Source organism: Lonchura striata, chromosome 1 (assembly GCF_046129695.1).
Source record: "Lonchura striata isolate bLonStr1 chromosome 1, bLonStr1.mat, whole genome shotgun sequence".
Lineage (NCBI taxonomy): Eukaryota > Metazoa > Chordata > Aves > Passeriformes > Estrildidae > Lonchura > Lonchura striata.
Window position 1 is genome coordinate 49,479,170 of NC_134603.1, and position 23,996 is coordinate 49,503,165.

Genomic DNA, 23,996 nt, shown 5'->3' on the forward strand with positions numbered 1-23,996 from the left:
AATTTCACATATGCAATGTAGGATAGCCTTACCTCAAATGCTATTCTGTAAAGACAACATCTTTGTGATGGTTCATTGCCAGCCTGACCCGAACTCTGCCTCCTCACATTGTTGTCACTCAAATTCTCAGGTTTTTACTAACACAACAGGATTTCTATGATTGCAAACTTCTGTTTTTGCAAGGAACACATGGCTTGGAGCTTTCTCATTGCTGCCTTATGCAAGTGGAAATGGTGCTAATAAGATTAAATAAGAATTCAGGAAAGATACAGAAGATTCATTAACGCAGCACAGGATATATAGCTCAGCAAGAAGTGGGGGATTGCCCTTGATGCTACTGAGTGCAGTGAAACAGCAACAACAAAATGGTGAGACATGGGCACTTTGGTGAGTTTGGTGACAGAGGGACTGTGAGCCCAGCTGCACAAGTGGAATCCACCTCAGTGCTTCTCCTCTCAAAAAATCAGAAACAGATAATTATTAAAACTAGCAACATGAAATAGAATCATAGGAAAAGGAAATGAAAGAAGCTGTGAAAAAGGACAGCTTGTCTGAAAGATAATTATATACAGTTAAAAAGAAGTAGGAAAAAAACACTAGTACTGTATGCTTACAGATCAGCAATGATCTTTCTTTAAATGCAGTCTGTGCTAGTTATCCCCATTTCTTCCATTTCAGAAGTTGCAAACATGATGGTTTTATAGTTCATGACTGGGTGGGTGACCTTAGCTGCTGTATTTCTACAAGCCACCATATCCAGTCTGCTGAGATGGCCTCACTGTAATTCTACTAATTAAAACACAAAAAGTAAAAAAAAAAAAAAAAGAAAAAAAAAGAAAAAGGAAATTTAATTTCCTAGTAGGTACCCAGAAAAATCTCTCAAGTTGCCAGAGCTGAAATACTGTCATCTCCTCTTTATTTCCTGCTTGCAATCCATTCCCTTTCTTCCGACAGGGATGACACTTGTCTGCTGGAGCTGCCCTGTTTGTCCAACAACACATTGGACTGGCAATTGAAAGAGAGTTCTTCTTCAAGCTAACCAGAAGGGTACAACTGGGGGAAACAAAAAAATTAAAATATAAGCAAAATTTAGAGGAAATGACTGTTACAGCCATGGGTGATTAATATGCGTGTGCACAGTGGGGAATGTTGCACAGTGGTAACATAATGCAACAATGCTTTTAGCAGATATAAAATATGACTATTTAAATGATGGGCATCTGAATACTGTCTGAAGAGTCTGTAGTCTGACTTCTGGAGGGGTGTTGTTGGCTGACAAACTAAAAGATATGTACATATTTCATAGGCAGCAAAAGATGAAAGATAAAAATCTATGAGACTAGATTGATTATAGACACATCATTAGTTTTCTCTAAAACAGTATCAATGAATGGTTGGAGAGCCATTATCTGTAAAAATCAGAATAATTGTCCTAGGAAAAATGGTGACTGACAGGAGTGTCATGAGATCATCAGATACAGTTTACTAAACAGCAGTTTTTACTGAGGAAATGAGCCATGCCATTAGCTTCAGCCTGTCCCCAAACAAATCTTCATTAACTAACCACTTCTGTGAAGCATGGCAAACAACTCAGTCTTGATTATTGTGGGAAGTTGTCAGGGACTGCACCAGAGAAATCAGCGTAAATACAACTCCAGAAGAAGACATGCCAGTTTCCTTCATCTTCAACAAGTATTAAAATATTAATTTAATGGAATTAAATAGGAAATCTGCAGTGAGAGTAAAGATGAATCAAAGCATATGAAAGAAAAAGTCTTTTATAAAACACATTTTAAGCAGACAAACTGATAAGAATCAGCAAAACAGCTAAGGGATAAGTAGAAAGCTGACTGGCAGATGACATGCATCCGCAGCACACAAAGCATTAGCAGGCCTTGTTCTATAAAATTATTTAATCACATTACCACTTTTGCAATCTGAACTTATTTTCACTTAATCTGAAAAATGCAACACTTTCCTTTTTTTTGATGAAAAACCATAATTTTGTACCCTACTGCAATTTTAGGAAGATGCATGCTAATTTGCATTTTGCAAAATTTCTACAAACAGCCCCAGTAGAACAATACCTCCTTGTTCCTGATACTTTATCAAAAAGCAAACATGCACCAGTTTTATTTTACAAGTGAAATGTTTTTCATAACAATATGAATGAGCTAGATATTGCTGACAGCTTGAATTAATAATTTCTCTGGGTTTTTCTCTCTCTCCTAAGAAGCATATTGTCATGCTCCAATAATAATAATAATAATAATAATAGAATTTTCAGGAGAATAAAATTAGATGCAAAAGATGATTCCAGATGATGCTGATACAGCCAGTACACTTCAGTGTCAGAAGCTGACATTGCCTCAGGTCCCAGATTAGTTAATGTCATGCTGGAAGTGAGAAAAAGGAAGCCTAGACCAGGTGGGTATGCCTAATCCTGCACCCATGACTAGTGTCACATGTCCCAGTTACCACACTTATGTTGTTTGATAAACACACTTCAGTTTTTTGGACATTAGTGATGGTAATTGACAATTTCAATTACATACATTTTGGCTCTGATAAAAAAATACATTGTTCTTGTGCATCTACATAGGCATTGGCCAGAATGCCACCCTAAAAGAGTTCCTGACACTTTTCCATGCCTGCTAGAGAGCCAGTTGTCTGAAGATGGAGTGAGGCTTCCTCTCCACATCAGCAACAGCTGGCAAAGTTAGGTTTTTGCCAGTTCTTCAAAAGACATGTATGTACCGAACTTAATGTGCAGAGGAGACAACAAACGGTCTGGGAGAAGTGCATGTGATTGCAACCCCTTTAATGGAGTCATGCTAGTTTCCAGTGGGTGGTCTTTTTTAAATCACTGTTTAGCACACATATATGAAATATTGTGGCAGTGGTCAATTCTCATCATGGTGTTATGGACAACAGGGCACCCAGTATTCCTCCATCTTACTCTGCTGCGCATGATCTCCTTGCTAATCATGAAGAAGGAAAGATACAGTTGCCCATTCAATCTCTTCCATTTATGGATGTGACAGAAACAATCCTGACATTAGGTAATAAAATCAGTTTTTATTCTGCCTCAAATTTGCCTGCTACTGCAGGATAGAAGAAGTGTAAATATTTACCTCACTGACATTTCTCAGGATCTAATTTTTTTTAGCAGCAAAATGGAAAAAAAACCAACCCCAAAATCTGAAAAGACTCCCTGGAAATTGTTTTGCAAGCCATGTCTGTGTTATGCCCTAAGATCTCACTTCCCAGTTTAAAATTTCAACAGCAAAAGGACTAAAATAACTTACATTTGTTTCTTCTTAAACAAATATCCTAAATTGGATTCCAACAGATTCCTGCTCCTCTGGCTTTAAAGGTAGTGGCAGTGAAACAGAGGAGCTGGATGTTTCTTTGACACCAAGCATACGGAAATCATGAACTGATTCTACAATGGTGGCAGCTGAGGACACTCAGCACCTTACACAACTAGACCCTCAGTGAGCAAATTTTGCAGGAAGAGAAAAGACATGTCTCAGCTTTGTAACTTAACACACTGCTCTGGTCTGCAACATTGTACTTTAAATATTAAGACATGTACCTGCAGAACAGATTGGGGAAAGCATTACCCTTCATTTGATGAAATTCCAACACTGCTGCTGTGGTCCTAGAAATTCCCACAGCTATTCAAGCTTTCTATCCACTGCCTACTTATCTGTCATGTTCATTATTTCCCATTCACTAGTTTTGCCAGCCCTTTGAAGGCAATAAAGGGATTCTGGACACTATTAACTTGATGACCATTTCATATCCCTCTATATCTCTTGTCTGCAGGAAAACTGGAATCTCATCACAACCAGAAAAATATATTCTAAAATAAATGTCAAAAACTCACTACACTGGGAGCTCAAACAGCATCAATAAAACATGCTAGACAGCACATCATCTCTACCTAGTCCACACACCAATTCATACAAGATGAAGGAATAAGGAGAAGACAAAGTATTTTGGAAAAATTCAGGCTCAAAGCATGTCTTTCTCACCATCAACTATTCACACAGAGAAAGGTGTTACTGATTCTACATAATGAATGTTTTTTGAAGTGCAGGCCACAATTCTGTTTTATGAAACTCTTCTGGACCTACTTTGTTACTCAAAATCTGTTTTTTCCCTTTGTCCTTCTCCTTCCCCTTCTTTCAGTTCTTCATCAATTTTTTTAATTAACCACCAAACTCTTTGCCCTTCAATGCGAGCAGGTATATTGAATTAAGAAAAAAAAGTGTTAAGACTAAATACTGCTTTAACTTCTACTTATTTGCAGATATACATTTTCTCCAGTGATGCCTGTCACCTGTAGGGCGGGCTATTGTATTCTATTAAATAAAAAAAATGACCACCCACATGGTTTAAGGTTCAGTACTGCTTCACCCCACAAGTATTCCTTGACTATGCCACCCAAACTCACAGGACATGAGAGCAACCTTTGCACTCAGTGAGAGTCTCTGTGGCTGAAGCAGCAGTAAGCAGTAAGGGAGATACACACTTCTGTTCTCAGTAAGCACTGACAGAAATAGAAAAAGGCTCTCGGGACTGCAGCACATATTTGAAGTCCGGAAAAGGGGACAACTGGCAATATAAATTGGATTGTGGGAGGGAGCTCTTACTCCCTGTGCAATCTGTGGAAGTATGCGACACCAACAGATGCTGATGTGCCACAGGCTGCAGAGTCTGTGTAGACAAGGAGTGCCTGTTTAAGGATTAACCCTGCAGGTAGCTCATGTGAGGTTAAACACAACTGCCTATTTACACACAATGACACTGTACACATCTGGGTGAATGTGATGCAGCTTTTTGGCTGTGGGCGAAATCCTAGAGGAAGATCTAGGAAGACTGAATGATGGTGTTGGTATAGGAAGTCTTAACTAATTATGTCCTTGTCCTTACTTATCTCCTTTTATTTGTTGTTTTCCTGAAAGGGAATAAACAGTTTGGTATTAGATGTGCATTAATCTAACTTCTAACATGATCTAACTCCCTCATAGCCACATCACAAACAGGGCAAGACAAGCTTTTTTGGAAGTATGTAACAAGATAGTAACTGACTTCACCTAGATCAGAGCATGCAGCCCTACCAACCCCACTGTCAGAGCTTCCAACACATATGCAATACTTCCCTTCACCCCTTCTCCATCTCTCTGGAACCCTTCTTCTTTTGCTTCTCCCTTTTTAAATAAAAGAGGCAAATGGTAAAATGTCACATGAGCATTCAGGGGGCTGTGTGAGATAAGACAGAGTAAGGCCATGGCACCAGGTAACAACTTGTTCTCTTTCTTGCATGCAAATTACCCATCATACAAAACCCATCAGGTTTTCTCAGGACTTCGTGAGGCAGTCACATTGAGGCTCATGGAGGAGTTGGGTTTTATTCATAGCTTGGTTATTTTGGTCTAGTAGACCCTGATTTTTTCTGCCACAAATCTACATTTTATTTAGTTTTTTGTGAAGTACAGAAGAAGGAAATTGAGAGAAAAAAAGAAATTAAATTAATTAAAATTAAAATTTCTCTAAATTAAAAGAAATTGAGAAAAAAAAAAATCAAACCAGAAATAGCCTGCCAGCATTTGTTTTGCTACCCTATTACAATATTCTGACTTCCATCTAAATTTTCCCAGTGGGATACATAATACATTTTACTTTAGCTAAAGACAGAATTAACTTGAAAATTGGTAAAAGAAAGAGAATGATTATCAAGACACCATCATCTTGACTGTGCCGAGACAAAAGGTAGGCATCTTCCTCAACAGAACAGGCAAGAGATCTGTCACAGTAGAGTGTTCTGTGGTATTATTTATTTCTTTTTTAAGGTTTTTTTTCCCTTCTCTGATAGCTTAGCTCAAATCCTTGATCAAAGCAACTAGGAATTGTTCTGCTCAGATGGCTTACTGCATTTTAAGTGGGATGCAATTTAGCACTCTCCCATCTGACCAAAGCCAAATGCAGCAAGGGAAAACAATTTTCAAAGACCAACACATCCATTTACCCCTTGAGAGGCCAGACAAAGGTTGTGGCATTAGAACAGATTACCAACATCTGCCTACAGTGTGCTTTTGATAAAAGGAACTGTTAGACTCTGATGGCAGCGAGACAGTCCCTCTTTGCAAAACAGCATTAGTGTTTTTCAGATCCCAGTATTTCAGTTGCATTGTGCTTGTGATTGAGCATTGTAAGAAGCGGTGCAGTGAGACTGGTGTAATAGCAAGAAATAAAAAGAGTAAATCACATCTCTGTGTATACTTCAGAGATTCTGCAATTTTTTTAATGCACAGTTTTCTTTGCTGCCATGTTTCCTTTGGGTTTGTCTGCCATATTATTAAAGAAACAAAGAAGTGTTTGTTTCAAAAAGTGGTTAATAATGTACACACCCCATAGTCTACCATAGCTTCAAAGAGCCAATTATTGTTAGACTGTTGCATAAACACATATTTAGGAAGCATGAAAATGTGCAATTATTTACAGTATTCAGTACCTAATACATCATATTTGAGCTCCAAAATGGGAATAATTGATATGATGAAATATAATGGCTCCAAACAAATTGCTGTACTACAAGAGGTAGTAGAGCTGTAGTCATTAAACACACTTATTAAAAATTCTTAGTTTTTTGAAAATCACTCAGTCACTTAAAAAAGCTCATCACCACCAAATATTTAATCTGTAACTTTTTGCAAAATCCTATGGCTCAAGAGAGTATCATATGCAAGTATTATTTGCAAGTATTATATCTGGGGAAAACCAAAATATTGAGGTTTGTCTTAAAGGAATGACGTAGAACCTAGTGTAGGTGAGTGTCAGCAAATGGCTGGAGACTGGAAAATAGAACAAACTAAAAAGAAAAACCTGAGTTATTTTTACACACTGGATGTATTAGTTAAGCATAGCCTCCTCAGGAAAGAGGCCTAAGTTCTGCTTTCCAAAAGACAACCATAGTTAAAAGCACATTAATCTATTTTAGGAAAATGGCAGGAATTATTTCTCAAAATGTGATCTCATTATATAAATTGGGGCATGTTTTCAGTTACTGATTCAGCTCATTTCTGTCACTGCCATCACAAAAACATTGCAATGGAAATAAGCTGGAACAAAGAAAGATTCTGGTCTTTGTACTTTTCCATAAATTGGAAATTTAATTATTTGCTCTTGAGCTAAGAAATTATGTATATCCAATTCTCAGAGTTCTGAGAATTAGAGCAATGACCAGATCCTGAGAACAACATTTTGTGGTAAAATTTATATTGACCTTTCACAATTTACAAATGAAAAAGGACCATGGTTTTATTTTATTTTATATCCTGCTGCATATTCCACCCATTAGTTTGCAATCACAAGCTGGTGCTGCTATGGGGAACCTGCTTCCTTGTGATGTGATTCCAGGAGTATTTCAAAGGGTGCTGGTTCCTACCCCTGTGTTCAAGCCAGGTAATTCTGTCCCCAAAACCACAGATACGCAAGGCTGCTGAGTCAGAGCTGCTGAAATCACATCAGCCTTGCTCTGCATCTGAGTTTGCTCTAAGGACACCAGACCTGAGCCGAGCTGCTGCCCCTGTCTGGGGCAGACCTGTCAGCCAGCCCAAGCTGCTGGCAAAGGGCAGACTTGCCTTGCAGCAGTGAGAAGGAGAGACTGTTTGCCATAATCCATCGCTTCTTGGATTGTGGCAAAATCACTGAGGTTTCACACTTGTTTATGGGCTCAGAAAAATGTTAATTCTCAGCTAATGAGACTTGAGGCATGCAGTGCTCAGTCAGCAGAACAACTTTTAAATTACTGTTTTGCTTGTAATGACTTCCTGTACATTTGTTATGGTACATCAAATGCACATCAAGTACATTTTTTCCCAGCTTGGGGCTGGGCATTCAGGTGCTGTAATACACAGGCATGGCTGCAGGCTCCATCACGGCACTTCCACAAGGACATGCATACCAGCAGGAGTGGGGTACACAGTCACGGGATCAGGACTCTCACTGCATTAGCACACAGGGAGGTCTCCATGAAACTGGGGTCCTGAACATCCCTACAAAAATCTCCAGTAGTGGTGCATTTGATAACACACCTACCTAGTCTGAAACTAAAGCAGAGCTCAAATCCAAACGTGCTCTGTACACCTTTAGGGAGAGCTGTGTAAATCTGAACACCTGAAAAGATTATCACTTTTTGTGTCTGCAGTATAGTCAAAAGAAACTAATTAATTGAAAAACAAATTTAAGCACATTCCATACAAATATTTGCAAAGGGCTTCTACAAAATTTTTCATATCTGTATTGAAACTAATGCAAGATTAACAAATAATGAAACATGTTTTAAGTAACTAATCCCTGCATCCTTTTCATTTGTGCTCTACTTGATAAGAAATACACTTAATAGTTCTTTGCATAGAACAGTAGGTATTTCTGTTAAAGTTCTCCTTCTCCTCTAAACTCATGTTTTTTTCCATTTCATTTGAGACTATCAGCTCACAGGTCTGATGGCCATCTCACTTCCAGCATTTGCCAAAGCACATCTGGAGGTTTGAGGGAGGTGTAGTCCTGGTGAGGCCACATCTCAAGTGTGTGCCCAGCATGACACTCCCCAGCATGAGAGACATACGGACATTGGCAGAGTTGGGGCAGGAGTATGATTTACCCCTGGAGATGTCCAAGTTTGGACAGCTGGAGAAATCAACCAAACAAGTGCTGTCTCAACAAAATAACAGAGTTGTTCCGTGTTTCTAGAAATGTTCACAAAGTAAGACAACATATTCCTTCAAAACATTTTAAGCTTGCAGTTTTGAATAATTAAGCTCTTTCTCACATTCTTACCTTACTATGAGCCTTAGCCCAAATATTTAGGAGCGTATAAAGCAAATAAAGAGTAAGAATATTAAGCAAAGATGGAATACCAAAGGATTTCATTCTCTGTATTTGAAACACATTTATAACTTTGGAGACTGCTGTAAACCTCTCCAAATTAAGTTTTCAACTGTGGAAAAAAATAATTAGGCCATGCCCTACAAAACAAAGTCCTTATCTCACCCTTTCTGAATTTCTGATTAAAAACCTTCACTGGTTTCATAAAAATGGTGGGTTTTGGTGTGATGTGGAGCTTAACATTCATCAAGTTGTCTACTAGAATAGAAGAAATGAAACTTGTACTAGCTACAGTCAGACACCTCTGAAATTTGAAATAATATTCTCCACCAAGGTCAGATCCTCATTAGCAAAGGAAAACATTTTTAAGTGCTGATTTAAACAATTTGATAGCAGATACAAAGGCAGAACACATTTTAGGATTACTCAAGGAAAAAGAGAAAATGATTTATTTTAAGTTTCAACATCTGCATGAAGGCCTTAACATAGTTATATTTCTTCAGACCTTCTGGAGAAATATCTTAATTTTGGTACAGATCCAGAAACCAACTTTAGCTTCAACTGGAAATCACATGTGAAATCCCAATTCGTGGTTTCCTTTTGAACAGAGCAGTCTCTGAAAGGACAGCTTTGAGGAATCCAAACAAATTGCATCTGGCATACACTCAGTTACAGCTTCCTTATCCACAGGATTTGATTTTATTTTTGAATTCTGCCTGGCACAAGTCAGGTTTTAGACTTGTTTGCATTTTATATGCTTATTTGCTTATTTATTTTTAATTGGCTAGGCAGCCCCTTAGAGATTTTCCACAAAATACCTAACTTGTCTTGATCAGATGTTCCAATGAATGGAAGGAAAATGGTTTGCTCAGCTGAAAGACCATAATTAGCATACACTGTGGTAACTCTCTGACCTTCTCTAACCTTCTGGCTACACACCAAGATTTCCTTGGGATTTTTATTTCTTTTGCTTTTAAGCAGAAGTGTAATATTACTGAAAATCACCAGATGGCATTGCTGCAGATAACTCTGATATTTCTCTTCACCTAAAGCAACAGAGGATAGGAACTGAATTGAAATCTAGTCCAGAGGTTTTCCTGATGTTGCTACTTGAACTCTGAGAGATGTCATCACATATTTGTACATTATACTGTATAATATATTTGTTTGCATGTGTGCCCATGCCTGAGTCCTCACAATGTCATAAGGTTTGTTTACAACAAAGGATCATGCACTGCTACATAGGTTAAGTTTAGAAACATAGACACAATAAATGTGGGAGAAAGATGCTCTTTAGACTACTTTAGCATTTCATTGTTTCTTAATTACTGCATTTGTCAAGCTCATTGAAATGATTCACAGACTTAAAATTGTTAAAAAGCTACTTATTTAGTGACTGGATTTGTTGGCTGAAGTGCTTCAGCTACAATAGCTTCATCTGCAAATAACCTGGGATCAAATGATGTGTAACTCACAGCTCATTAAACTCCTTTGAAGAGCTCAAACGACTTGGGTGTTAATTTTTAGCGCAGCCTATGGTGTATAACATATGTCAGCACTTCAGGGCTGCTCTGCCTCCTGCTCTGCATAGCCCTGCTCCCAGGGACAGCCCCAGTCAGGATACCTCCATGGGCACCACTGAAATGGAGAGAGCAAATATGAGGGTGAATGGAGCTTTTCAGCTGATTAGCTTTCAAGGCATGATGCAGCTGTGACATAGAACTTATTACATGGAACTCTTGAATGTGTAAAGAGGAGGGCAACAAGGCTGGTGAGGGACTTGGAACACAAGCCCCATGAGGAACAACTGAGGGAGCGGGGTTGTTTAGCCTGGAGAAAAGGAGATTCAGAGGCGACCTTATCAGTCTCTACCACTTCCTAAAAGATGGTTGTAGCCAGGTGGGGGTTGGTCGCTTTCTCCAAGCAGCAACTGACTGAAAAAGAGGGCAGAGTCTCAAGCTGCAGCAAAGGAAATATAGTTTGGATATTAGAAAAAAGTTTTTTTACAGAAAGGGTGATAAAATACTGGAAGGGTCTGCCTGGGGAGGTGGTGGAATCATCATCCCTGGATGCGTTTAAAAAATTACTGGATGTGCCATGGTCTAGTTGAGATATTCGGGCTGGGCTGGACTAGATAACCTTAAAGGTCTCTTTCAACCCAGACATTCTCTGTGTGATTTATAATTCCATATAAAGTGTCAAGATTGCATTTTCTCCTCCTCATTCCAAAACCCTTCATTTAAAAGCAAGGATAAAGGGAGTTTGTAGCCAGGTGGGTGTTGGGAGGAAAGGGTTAAAACTGGGAGACTTGGCAAGGAGGGACTAGTTTTTGCTCAAAGTGACCTTGCAGCTGGAAATGCTAAGAATGTCAGAGTGGGAACAAGTGTCCATTTATTATGTCCAGTGCCACTCCTCCTCTGCTAGTTTTGAGAAATAGAATTCCTGTGTAGAGACAACACACTTGCAGATATGCTTGTGCTTTCTGCTGGAAGTGAGATATCATAAAAATACAGCCTTCTGATAAATTGCATGTGTGCAAGGCTCTTTGATGCCTGGGGCAGGCAGTGGTTCCCCTTGTCACTGTGTGCTAGCATGAACTGAGCCTAATGGAGCATGTGCCTTTTCACTGGGATGAACTAAGCCCAACAGAGCCCATGTCTCAGTGTGTCTCTGCTGCCCAGAGGTGAGGTAATGAAATAACTCCACTCTTTGCATTTCAGCTGTGGTTTGGTGGTTGCCATCATTACCTGTATGTGTTGATTCACATATCGGGATTGACCTCTTCTCCCAGGCAAACAGTGGCAGCATAAGAGGACTTAGTCCTAAGCTGTGACAGGGAAGGTTTAGGTTGGATATTAGAAGGAGCATTGGTGGCAGACTTTTGTGAGGTTAGGATTTTCCTCCCCCCTCGAAGTGTAACATTTCACCCCTTTGGTGACATCAAATTTGTGCCTCCAACTCCATTTTTACACCTGGGCTCAGTTTCATCCAGATGCAGGCACCCCTCAGTGTCCCCACAGCAGCACTAAGGTCAGTCAGTGCAGGCTGCAGAGGCCACCAGGTGGGCAGCCACCCTTAGCTGAGTTATGTGCCATAGCTAGTGCACAGATTTGTATTTAGACTGGGCACATCCTCAGGAACTGAGCTAGAGGTGCAATTTGTGATTGCAGAACTAAACTGCCAACACCATGTGGCAAAAGGAAATGAAAACCTGAGGCTGCCACCACAACAGCAAAGGCTAATGGGCAAAGTGTGATTTTTGACCATAGTTCTTGCTTTATCCAGATGCCCTAGAAAGCTGTGGATCATTGCTCTAGAGGAACAATTTTGAATCCAATATGCCAACAGCTCTCCTCTCTTTTCCATCAAGCTGGCATTTCCCTGGACTTTCAGCTGTCAAAGAGATTCTCAGTATCAGTGTATGATCACAGCTTTGGTATTAGTGAATTAAAAGCCATGTTCTTGAGGGTATCACTGATGTTGATGAAAGGAATCTTTCTTGGTTGAACAGGCAGAGATGCTTTACGGGCAGGAGGACTGTTCTTTGATTTGGGGATGTTAAAATCATTTTTAGATCATAACTGCACCCATGTCTCCACAAAAACATTTGCAACATCACCTCAGTGGAGATAAACCTGATATGCTGTTCTTTCTTCATATCTGCCTAGTTGTTGTTCCATTTCCCATTTTATTGAAACAGATATAAATAGAAACCATCAACATTGCCTTTCATATTTCTCTGCTGTGAGCCAGGCACAGGCAACACCAAGATAGTCAATATAGATGCTTTTGAATAGAATTAATTCAATTCTAATACTCATTAAACAGATAGTGGTAAGTCAGATACTAAAAGAAACACAAGTTGTCTGAAATGCTACCAGTGGAAGGAATGGGCTCTTGGAGCCCAATAATTAGAAAATGAAAAAGATAACTCAGTAAAATTCCCACAGCAGGAAACAGGCATCTACAGCAATCTTTAAATGCTTGTATGCATATCCAAAGAGAGCAAATCATTCCTCTCTGCTTTTAACAGCCTGACTACAGAAGCAATAACCCAAGACATACTCACTGGATTATGTTTTTCAATATCACAGTTTTGTTCATATGATTTTTTAAGTAAAGCCAGAGAAGAGATCAGGCCTCTATGGTTGAACTACAAAAAAGGGACCATAAACAAGAGATAGTTTACAGTACAGATTTTCCTCTTTCATGTTTCCCAGCATTTTTGGCTGGCACACACAGCCAACATTCTCCATTTATATGCCATTATCCCCAGACACAGGCATCATTTTCCTAAGTGACAGGAACAACTTCTTACATGCAGATAATGAAAAAAATAGCTATTCTCTTCAGTATTAATGATCACAGTTATTTTTATAATGGAAAAATGTTACCAAAGCCATTCTCACAGAATAGAAAACCCTCTTTGGGATCAACCCAAGCTGATTTAACAAAGATGAATGCACACTGAAAAATCCATGGAAACTCCCATCCTTCAGCTTTTGCCTCAGAATATGTTTGTCACAAACTAATACCACGAAGTAGCACACACCTTTTGCAAATCCTGTCTTTGTGGTTTGGTTCAAACCCTGTGTGCCCACAAGGGCTATTTCTATAGCAGAAATGCTGTCATGTGAATACTATTTCTTTAGTGATTTAGATGAGAACTTCTCTGTAGCATTTGTTAAAAATGCTTTGATGTTTGTGATGTACTGCCAATATATTTCCAACAGTACTTAAACTTGCTACTTTTAGAAAAATCTTTAATTTAGCTGAACATTTTTGGTAAAAGGATTTAAAGTGTTCTTTGAAGACATCGAACAATTGACAAGCAGCTTTAAAAAAGACTTACAAGCAATAAACAACTGCACCTGTGAGATAACACACAAAAGGACAAAAGTTTACAGAAAACAGAAATGAAAAAATACAGCAAAAGAGATAGCAGGTACAGTGAAATACGCATAATAGTCAATATTAGTCAACAACATGATTAGTATATGAACACTATATGAATAGTAAATGAAGCTTGTGTAAAACAGTGGAATGGTTGCACAGAAGTCAAAAGAAAGAGGCTCTCTCTCATTCTGCCACAAGGAAGAGCACACACATGTAATGGCTCCTGCCTCTTGCTTTCCTGAATGAGAGAGACAGATTTGGAATTTGGTTTTACTTGTTTTTTCTTCCCCTTAAGCACTATTTTGGTGACAAAATCTGAAATTCATCATGGTTATTTCCAAAAGAAAAGCAACCTCAAACATTAAAAGAAAGGTTTGAAGTCTCATGTTTACACCAAAACCTCTCCCTCTAGCAAGGCTTTAATAGTTTGAACTAATAGAACTAATAGAAGGAATGTAACATGCATGTTTTCACCTGCAGACTGCTTCTTCCTTTCTTCATTCTCACATCTTAGATGGGGTCTAGAGAGCTGGAACAGTCTCTTCAAGCCAGTAAAAACAACATCCAGTAACTTACACAATTACTTCAACATTGTAGAAGACCTCATCAGAGGGACCTTTCTCTGCTGGTCACAGCCAGCAGAACTGCTAACCCAGACCTTTGTTCAGCCTTGCCAAATTGTGATTGCTCTTTTGGGGAGAATAGCAAGACGAGACTTGACCTTGGACTTCCCTTCTATGTGCTTTTAGCTCAGAATAAATTAGCTTGGACACAGAAGGAACCACAACTGCATCAGCATTTGTCTGTTTGTGGTTTGAGGCTGATTAGTCTGTCCAGCTCCCTGGTGAAACACAAGACTCTGTTAGGGGCTTGGCATCTGGCAGAGAAAAAGCTTGATCTGATGGAAATGCACTGGAAGTCCCTTCCCTTTCCGCCCCCGCTCTGGATTTCCCTTTGTGCTACTCACCAGTACTGCTCTGGATGGTCCTCACCGTGGTGGTTGTGCGCGGGGGAGATGAGGACCGCAGCGATATGCACTCGTCATCCTGGGAGCAGCCCTTCTCGATGGCCCGGACGTAGCTGTGGCTCCTCATGCGGAAGCAGCCCGGCATAGGCAGATCCAGCGCCTCCACGGCCTGAGACTCCAGCTCGCTGAACACCGACTCGCAGACGGATTCGAACTGACCGTTCACCTCCATCTCACTCACCTGCGGGCAGACACCAGCAGGGTCAGTGCATCCCATACGCCGACATTCCACACTGCCTGATACAAACACTCTCAAGCCATGGTGGCACAATGGCCAACACCTGTTAGAGCCTCCCTTTGCACACAAAGAAAGATAAATGGGACATCCCATAGCAGCAATTGTGAGGGGAGAAAAAACAATGTCTAAAAAGGTGAGACAGAGGTGTTGGGCTCTTGGCTTTTCTGAAACTGGTGGGAAACCTGGAGCCCTCATAAGTAGCTTCTGTTTTATGTGACCCAGGGCCCACGGCACAGGTTGAATGCTTGGTCACTGTGATCATTACATGTAAAACAAAAATCACACTTTCATTGTGGGGTGAGATAAAAAACAAGAAGGGTCAGCTTAATTCCAGTACATAATCAATGCAACCTACAGGCAGTCACACTGACAAAATCTGAGTGGCTACAAAGCTGCAGGGTAACAAAAACAGGAAGAGGAGGTTGGTAAGGGAACCAACCCAACTTTGCTGCTGGGGAAAAATATTTGTAGAACTAAATTTTTGGCTGAGAGCAAATGCAAAGGAATCCTTTGTGCAGCAGACACTAGGTGGTGACAAAAGACTTGTGTTCACAGTGGTCAAAGACCATTCAGAAACTTCCTACAGGTCTTAAGAACCTTGGCTTAATTAGTAATGGATGCTCATGTTTCTAAACTGAGCATTGAGGCCTGAACTTGGCATAAAAGCACAATAATTATCACTGTATGAAACATGCAGATGGAAACCATCACTTGAGGATTTTGTTAGTTTTCAAGCATGTACAAGACCAAGTTAGCAGGAGAAGATAAGACTATGTTAGGAAGGCAGAAAAAAACCCCATTAGAAATTCTCTCCCAGGATTAATGTTACCAAGAAAAATGCTTTGTAGAGTCTTTGTATACATAACTGAAAAAATCTCAGAGAGCAAAACATATTTTTTTCAAAGGAAAACTATTTAAAAAAGCATGGAAGAGTAGCAGGTAGTACACCAAAAAGAATAATCTTACTACGGCAGAGAACATCCAATCCTCAAGTAAATATCTCTGAATTAATGCATTTTTGAACCAAAAAAAGTTTGTTGACCTTGGCAAATGTAACCACTCCTGGGCTGACGCTTTTGTGTGTTAGGTATGTGGCTAAACAAGTAACCTGACCTAATGTTCATGTAGTTGCCTCTGAGACCTAATTTTCTGTGCTGTTTTCTTCTAAATACATCCTGACTCTCTTTTTAGAGCATCAGCCCATGCCCTATTCAAAATGCCTCACTTCAAAATACTCAGGTGACTACTCTGAAGTGTCTAAATATAGTATACTGCAGAAAGGGAAACTACAGCTCCATATTGAATGGCACGTGTATTTGTTAAGGCCAAAGCTGAAGTCCTGGTGTCACTGATGTCACACATTTTTTTTGTCATGGTGATGACTTGGCATGCCAGTCATTAGGGATCAGTATCTGGCACCACAAATCCTGCCTGCTGCACTTCTGGATTAGCATAAGGAAGTTCTTTCAGTCAAGTGATTTACCCAAATGGTCCACTTAAGCTGACAAGCAAAAAATCATACCAAGGAGTTAGAGGATGTAGCAGATGAACTGCTGCCCCTCTACCCCGTGGTGTATTGGCACTTTTGCACTTTCAGATCTATTCCCTATGAACTCAACTGTACAAGCATGCAAAGACAGACTATTTTATAACATTAAAACACATAAACCGAATCTGTTACAGTAGACTTCATTCTTCTTCTTGTTTAGGAGCATAAAGATCTCTTACAGGATTTCAGGGCAAAAATATAGACAGATTTTTGCACTAATATATATATACTGTAATATTTGTATTATTTAGGTGAAACATTTGGAGGTATACAAAGTAAAGAATGCATAAAATATCATAAAGAAAATAAAATCTCTATCAAAGTTGTGGAACACAAACCATTAACAGCTTACTTTAGCATCTCAGCATACAAACATTTTTTTTACTTTAGCATCTCCCTCAGCATACAAACTTTTTTTTGAGGCATTCAAAATTTTTGATTGGAAGTACTAAGCACAAGATCCTTAAGAACCCTGTTCAATGAGAGTGTTGGTCAGCACCACTTGAAACAAAATCCAGTTTTTCCTATGGCAAGCAGTGTCCAGCGTGACACCTGCTCTCCAGGCTGCCCCAGGTGCACATCACCCACCTGGCTGATGGTGCTCATGGCTCTCATGTAGCTCTCATTGCGGGAGCGGAACTTGGGGGACGTCAGCAGCCCTGCGGGGTCCAGGCTGTCCAGGCTCCTGTTGATGGAGACTTCGCTCACTGCCCTCAGGTAACTGTGGCTCCGGATCTGAAGCTTTGGCGAGTGCTCACTGGATATCCTGGGAGTTTTGGGTGGGGGAAAAAAGAAAAAGAAAGAAAGAAAGAAAGGAGATATTCCATCAAATCCAAATGGCCTTGCCAGGAGTGAGAATAACCAGATGTTTTTCTATGGAACAGCATGACTTGAACAAGTCATGACACAGTCCTTGTATATTTATAAAATAAAGGCAATGTCAGTACTTTTATTTGGATTATGCCACCCTTTTATTTGGTTCAAGGAAGAGAAAAGGACAGAAAGTATTTTCTTTTCATTTTTTTGTAAACCATGTCTCAGCATAATGGCAAAATCATGTTCATTTTCTTTACTGACAGCAGAATGGAAAAATTTTACAGCATCCAGCTCTAGCAACCCCACTCCCCCACTATGAGGGACTTTTAAAGTGACAACACTGAAATGACTTCATGAGTTGATTTTTAAAAGAGCAAGAGGAGCCACTGAGATGAGCAGTAGAGAAAGCCCTTTGGCCTTACAGAGATTAATGCAGCAACCATCAAAACCAGCTGGGGAGGCAGGTAAAGAAGGAAGAAGCCTGATAGTTTGATCAGCAGGATGATCCTAAATTTATCAGCTGAACAGCCACATCTCGAAATGCTGCTGGTGATGTGACTCTGACACGTTCTCATGTATACTGCAGAAAGTAGTACTCATGAAACAGGACTGAGTATGAGTATGTACTCATGAAACAGGACTGTTTCTCATGGGGCTTTCAAGGGGCTACAGGCCAATAGGGCAGGCAGATCATATAAACCATGCAAAACTCACTCATAGTATGCCTTAATCTGTGAAATAATTCCAACAGCATAGGCCACCTGATAGGGTTTGATATGATTTAAATTTTATTTTAGATCTGGTTTAAGCCTTGACTTAACAAAATGCATGCTAGGGAAGTAGCTTTACACAATGATGTCAAATTAGAAGATTAAAAGTCAAAATTATATTTCTGAAGGAATAACTTTGCCTAGTTTTTTAATACAAGTGACAGGTGAGATGTACAAGGAATCAAAACCAAACAAAAACCCCTCCCCCCCACATTCCCCAGGGAATTTCTACTTCTGCTATTTTCTTGCCATATGTGCTAAGAGTCAGCTAGAACAATCCTCCACTTGTGAGATGCTTTATCCTCTGAATGTGCTGGCTAAGTGCCATCTTCACAACCTGAGGCATCCTATAAAGATGTGAGTCACAAAAAGTGAGAGAAATACACTTGTATGAAATAGTTTATTTGGGGGATATGTCTTTTGTAAGGTATCAAAAGGGTGAGTCTTTGATATATTTTTTAATTTAAAAAAACATATCACAAAGAAAACAAATTAAAACATTAATTAAATTTTCCATTTAAAAATGTAAATCTCATAGAGATGTTTACAGGTATATGAAAGAAAAATCTGTAACCTAACTACAGGCTTAATCTTTGCCTCCTAGTCTTTAGAAATATATGCACAGCTGACCTGAAAGAAGAGAATCCATTTTATTTCTAATTCCTGAAGCATTTGCAGATATTTTGTATTCAAGAATCTAATGATGGTAATTAGTATCAGCAATTTCCCAGTGGCATGCACAATTCTGGTAATTGTCAATGCATTTTGGGAGGACGATTCCATTATGTAATCACTCACCTAAGTATTTCAGAAACTGGGTCTATTTCTGAATCATCCAATACTGTAATAAAACCTAGGCCATCTCTACAATACTATATTCTCTGGCTGCTAATTACCTTCCTAATAAAAATATGTAAACTTATGCTAATTACCTGATACTCCTGTCGCAGAATGAAGAGAAAGCCCTTGCTTGCCATTTTCACTGTGCATACAGTGCAATACAACAGTGATTTCCGTACTCCTTGACCCCTTACACCATTTGATTCCACAGGACAAAACTTGCTTAGACATCAGAATAAATGGTGCTCCAAACAACTCAAAAAAAGGTAGGAAATATGGTGAAAAATCAACTGTTACTAATGGTTACATTTGTTTACTGCATTTTGGTAACTAACACTAACCATGTAACTCTTGGAAAAAAAAATATTGCCTGTTATTGGATTAAAGAAAAATTGAATGAATAATTCAACAGACATAATTTTTCTGATGCATGTGAGCTACTTCACCATGCTGCAGATTTGCAAACTGATCAGCGTTGCCTGAAATGCATTTCCTAGATTGGTTCAAAATGTATTTTATGATTATGATGTGAACAGTTGGCTGCCAATATGTGACATGCAAAATTCAAATCAACTTGATTAGCTGCCAGTTAGCCAAATACGTCACCTGGGGCTTGTTGCTGCCCACTGATTAGCTGAGCTTGCAAGAAGACTGCAGCACATCATAAGATTCAATACACAGATATTACCAGACAGAAATCTGCAAGGGCTGAGGCACATGCCCTTTAAAGAGTGGAACCAATAAAGCAAAATGTAAGTATCCATAGCACAAAGATTTTGCTGTGGCAGCCAGAGTAAAGATCATGTAAGACACTCATGGAAGTGGCATGGAAAGCCACCACAAAGAGTATAGAAATGCATTTTCTGTATGCATTAGTGTTGCATATTGTTTTCACAACTCTGCTTGAAACAAAGGAATTCCTCATAAAAGTAGATGTTCCCCCCCTTTTTTTTTTCAGATGTGGGTCCTCAGCACAACTGTCTTTTTTTTTTTGTTGTTTTTGTTCCTCACTATGCAACTGGCTAGTTTGACACAAATCCAGAACCATATTTTACAGGGGGCTACTTATCTTAATCTGTGCACACCTCCCATCTCCTGTATAAACCAGAGGAAGTAATTGGCTGCTGTTGAAGGAGGTGGCTCCTTGCTTACTGATTGCTATCATCTCTGTTTCATTAGATGCAGTGGTAGGGGAAAAAAGGAGAATAAAAAGGATTTAAACATAGAGAAAGAAACATTGAAAGCTTGAATTTATAATGATTACTGCTGCTTTTATAGCTGTGTAATAAATCGTCACTATGTCCTTTTAATGAACAGCTGAAATGCCACTGGAAATTTTGATAATATGCCACTTAGGAATAAATCTGACTATGTATGATATGCAAGATCTGAATGTATAATTAATTTTCTTGGAGTTACTATTATCAGTAACGTGTAAATGTAAAAACCTTTTTCTTCCTTGAGGGTTCAAGACTGACTCTTTTTTATCCTGCATTGCCTAAATTTCTCTTTGTGCTGTTGTAATTTCACAATTAGTACAACATGCCAGGGACTGAGACTTTGGGCAGCTCTTTGGCCAATATAAAATGGTCTTTTGGCCCCACTCACTTCATTGGATGTATTATTTGGCAGAAGTGGGATGTGAATTAATTAAGATTCTTAAACAAGCTCCTCAAGCATGCTCCATCATTTCTGTGCCACACTCACACTGGCTGCACCATGCTTTTCCCCCACACTGCTGCCCTTACCCCAGGCCTTACCTAGAGGATGGAGCACAGCCACAACGTGGATACCACACAGGGTGAAAGGCACAGCACTATTGGATGTGCTTCCCAAAAACCACAGCAAGAGGCACCAGGAGGAGATATGAGGGCTATGTGTTGCTGCTGCTCTGCTGATTGCCATTATGGGTTTCCTGAGGGGATTTGTAAGAGAGGGAGCCAGCCCTGAGCTGAAGTAGGTGGGAATGGAGTCTGCTGAGTCCCAGCAGATAAATAAATACTCCCCCGGGTAGAGGAAGGCAAGTGTCTCTGATCTGCACTGTGCATCAGAGAAGATCAAGGTACCCCACCAATGAGGACAAAATGCTACAGAAATTCCATGAGAAGCTCTGAGAGGCAGGAGAATGTTCATGTAATCAGAAAACAGGTTCTAGTGAAGCATCTGAACCAGAAGATCATGTAGATGTATAAAGGTAATCTTTGCATACTGCACTGAGATTTCTGCTCTGTACATTTCAAACACACTGAAGATTATTCTCCTGATTTCATTCAGAGAAAAGAAAGTGTTTAAAACACACACATCTAATGACCCTACCACTGTTGCAACATGAATGGTAAGAAATACTTTTAACTCACTGTTACAGATGTGTTTGTATTTATACAATATTAGCATGATTTACATGATTTAATTCAGATGAAACACATTCTGGTCCCACATTGATTATTTGCAGAGTAAGGAGTTGGTTGGTGTAGACATTTGTGAGAGGAGCTAGATTCGGGAAGCTACAGGGAAGCTGGAGAGGACCCTTCATCAGGAATTGCAGTGAAAAGACAAGGAGTAAAAGCTACAAACTGAAAAAAAGGAAAAAAAAATATGTTACATGTTAGGAAGAAATTCTTTACTATGAGGATGGTTAGACATTGGAACAGGTTGCCCAGGGAGGCTGTGAATGCCCCAACCCTGGCAGTCCTCAAAACCAATTTGGACAAGGCCTTGAACAACCCAGTCTAGTGGGAGGTGTCCCTGCCCTATGGCACTGAGGGAGGGGCCTAGATGATCTTTAAGGTCCATTCCAAGCCTTTAACACTCTGTGATTCTGTGATTCTATATCAAAGGGTTTGAAATATAGTGTTAGCAATCAACAGTGAAATAACATTGAATATATTCTTGGAAGAGTTCCTATGCCTTGAAAATATCTTTCAAATGACAGAGATAGACAAAAGGGATTTACATAAGGAGGCAATTTTAGTTTAAAATATTTCCTTTTAATTTAGGAATGCACAATGCACTCTGTCATATACATGCTCGTTATAAAAAACACTTTCATTTATCACATTTCTTTCTGAATGAAGAAAGAGAAAACCAAGCCTTGTGATGGCTGCTTTTTTCCCACTTTAGGGCAGATACAATATAATAAAATGTAGTCCTGAGACTGTATTGTCTTCTGCAAGTTCAGCAGTCAGAATCATAGCACTAAGTACAGTGTTGTGCCAGATGGGTATTGTATTCTGCCAACAGAAAATGACAAAGCAGAGTAAAGTAAAAGTCCAGAAATAGGCCCCAAATAATTCTGTAAGCCAGCAGAGGAATTTGCTAAAACTTGCCTTCAAACAAAGAAGAAGACCTCAAAAAATGCACCACATGCAACACGAAAACAAACAAAAAAAAGTCTCAAACCACTACTGTTGAGTATCCCAGCTCTCAATTTTGCTACATACAATTGACAGTTTGGTTCCATGGGGATAAATTATCCTCTGCTGAATACCCCACCTCTGGTGTGGCTGGTGGGCACATCCAACATACATTTGTGTGCTTAATTTTATTTGCATTTTAATGTTGCTAGAAGGTAGAATAATCCAGTGCAGCCTTACACAAGGTGAACACTGAAGGACACCAGAGAGGAAGATGGAGAGAACAATTTACTGATGTGCAGCTCTCTGATCCTGGTCATGACATGGGTCAGCCAGGCTGGGGTAGTTTTTCTGTGTTGGCATCCATATTCTGCTGCTTCTTGGTGCAGTGAACAGGAGGCTCTCATGTCACTGATGGAGACAAGGGCAGCACATAAACAGTTTTTAGCATCTACCCTCTCCAAGCCAGATTTTTCTGGGTTTGAAGATCTCCTTTTGCTTTCTTGTTTATAAACAAATGAACCTCCTCATGGGGAGTTCCTGCCTCGAAGCTAAAAAAAAAAAATCCCAATAAAACCTCTCTTTATGTCCAGGCCTTGCTAAAGGGTCAAGTGGGAGAAAGAAAGTTACAAAACTTGGAGATATACAGGAAAAGCTTATCTGCAGAAGAGCAAAACAATGCCATAAACAAAAAAATTACATTTCTTCCTTTTGCTTCTACTACCAGACTAGAAATTGTCTGCTATTGCTAGTTGGACCAGCCAACACATATCACAAAACTACATGGACATGCCTGTGACATGAAGTTTTTCCCATGCTGAGAAGAGGCAGAAATTGCAGTATGGTGTATTTGTCTCTGATTTTTCAGATTCTCTTGGGAAATAGAAGAAAGCACTTAAAAAGGAAAAAAACAAAACAATCCAAAAGCCCCCCCATAATTTAGTAGTACACATCTACCTCCAGCTGTTGTGCAGTTTTTGAGTGAGCACATGGTGTCCTGTCTGTTCATTTGTTTGAGGGCAGCAGGAACTTGATCAATGTTTTACAGTAGCAAATATTTCTAAAAAGCCCAGTCCCTTTTAAAAACCTCCATGTCTGACTATTGCCAGTGTGATTTTGTTACAATCCTGCTTTCCTCTCAAAGGACACAGAAGCTTTGGGGTTCTTTTTCTTATTTTGGGATATAGAGGTATTGAGGTTGCATGAATTTATTTCATGAGCAATCTTTAGTTATTAAAATATTAGCAAACAAAGATGACTATTGAATAAAAATTCACATATACTTTAAAACAAACCTTCCCTTTTATCTCAAAGATCCTCTCAGGTACTTTGTACAATCAAAAAATACCACAGGCTACTGTATTTAAGGAACATTTCCCTTGTCTTTGACATACTCTATTTTCTCCTTGCTTTCTAGACATAGTGAAAGAATAGAGCACAGCACAAAAGTGGCACATATACATTTGAGTTGGCAAGAAAAGCAGATGGAAGATGATGAAGACAGACATTATACAATTCTCTTTAATCAGAAATCTGGTCTACATGCTGGTTCTGATTGCCATGTGCATGTGTGTGCGTGGGAATAGTTGTGAGCACTCTTCCATCCCAG

At 39.4% G+C, this 23,996-nt stretch overlaps 1 protein-coding gene across 11 annotated transcripts in view; it reads right to left on the bottom strand.

The window, feature by feature from the left end:
* DLGAP1 (DLG associated protein 1) overlaps window positions 1-23,996 on the bottom strand; it is a 403,998-nt gene that overhangs the window by 82,835 nt on the left and 297,167 nt on the right. For all 11 annotated transcript variants that reach the window (XM_031504012.2, XM_021525230.3, XM_021525223.2 and 8 more), the window contains 2 exons: window positions 17,197-17,374; window positions 14,762-15,002 (listed from right to left, as the gene is read on the bottom strand). In XM_031504012.2, coding sequence (XP_031359872.1) covers window positions 14,762-15,002; window positions 17,197-17,374 — 419 coding nt within the window. The remainder of the gene's footprint in view (window positions 1-14,761; window positions 15,003-17,196; window positions 17,375-23,996) is intronic.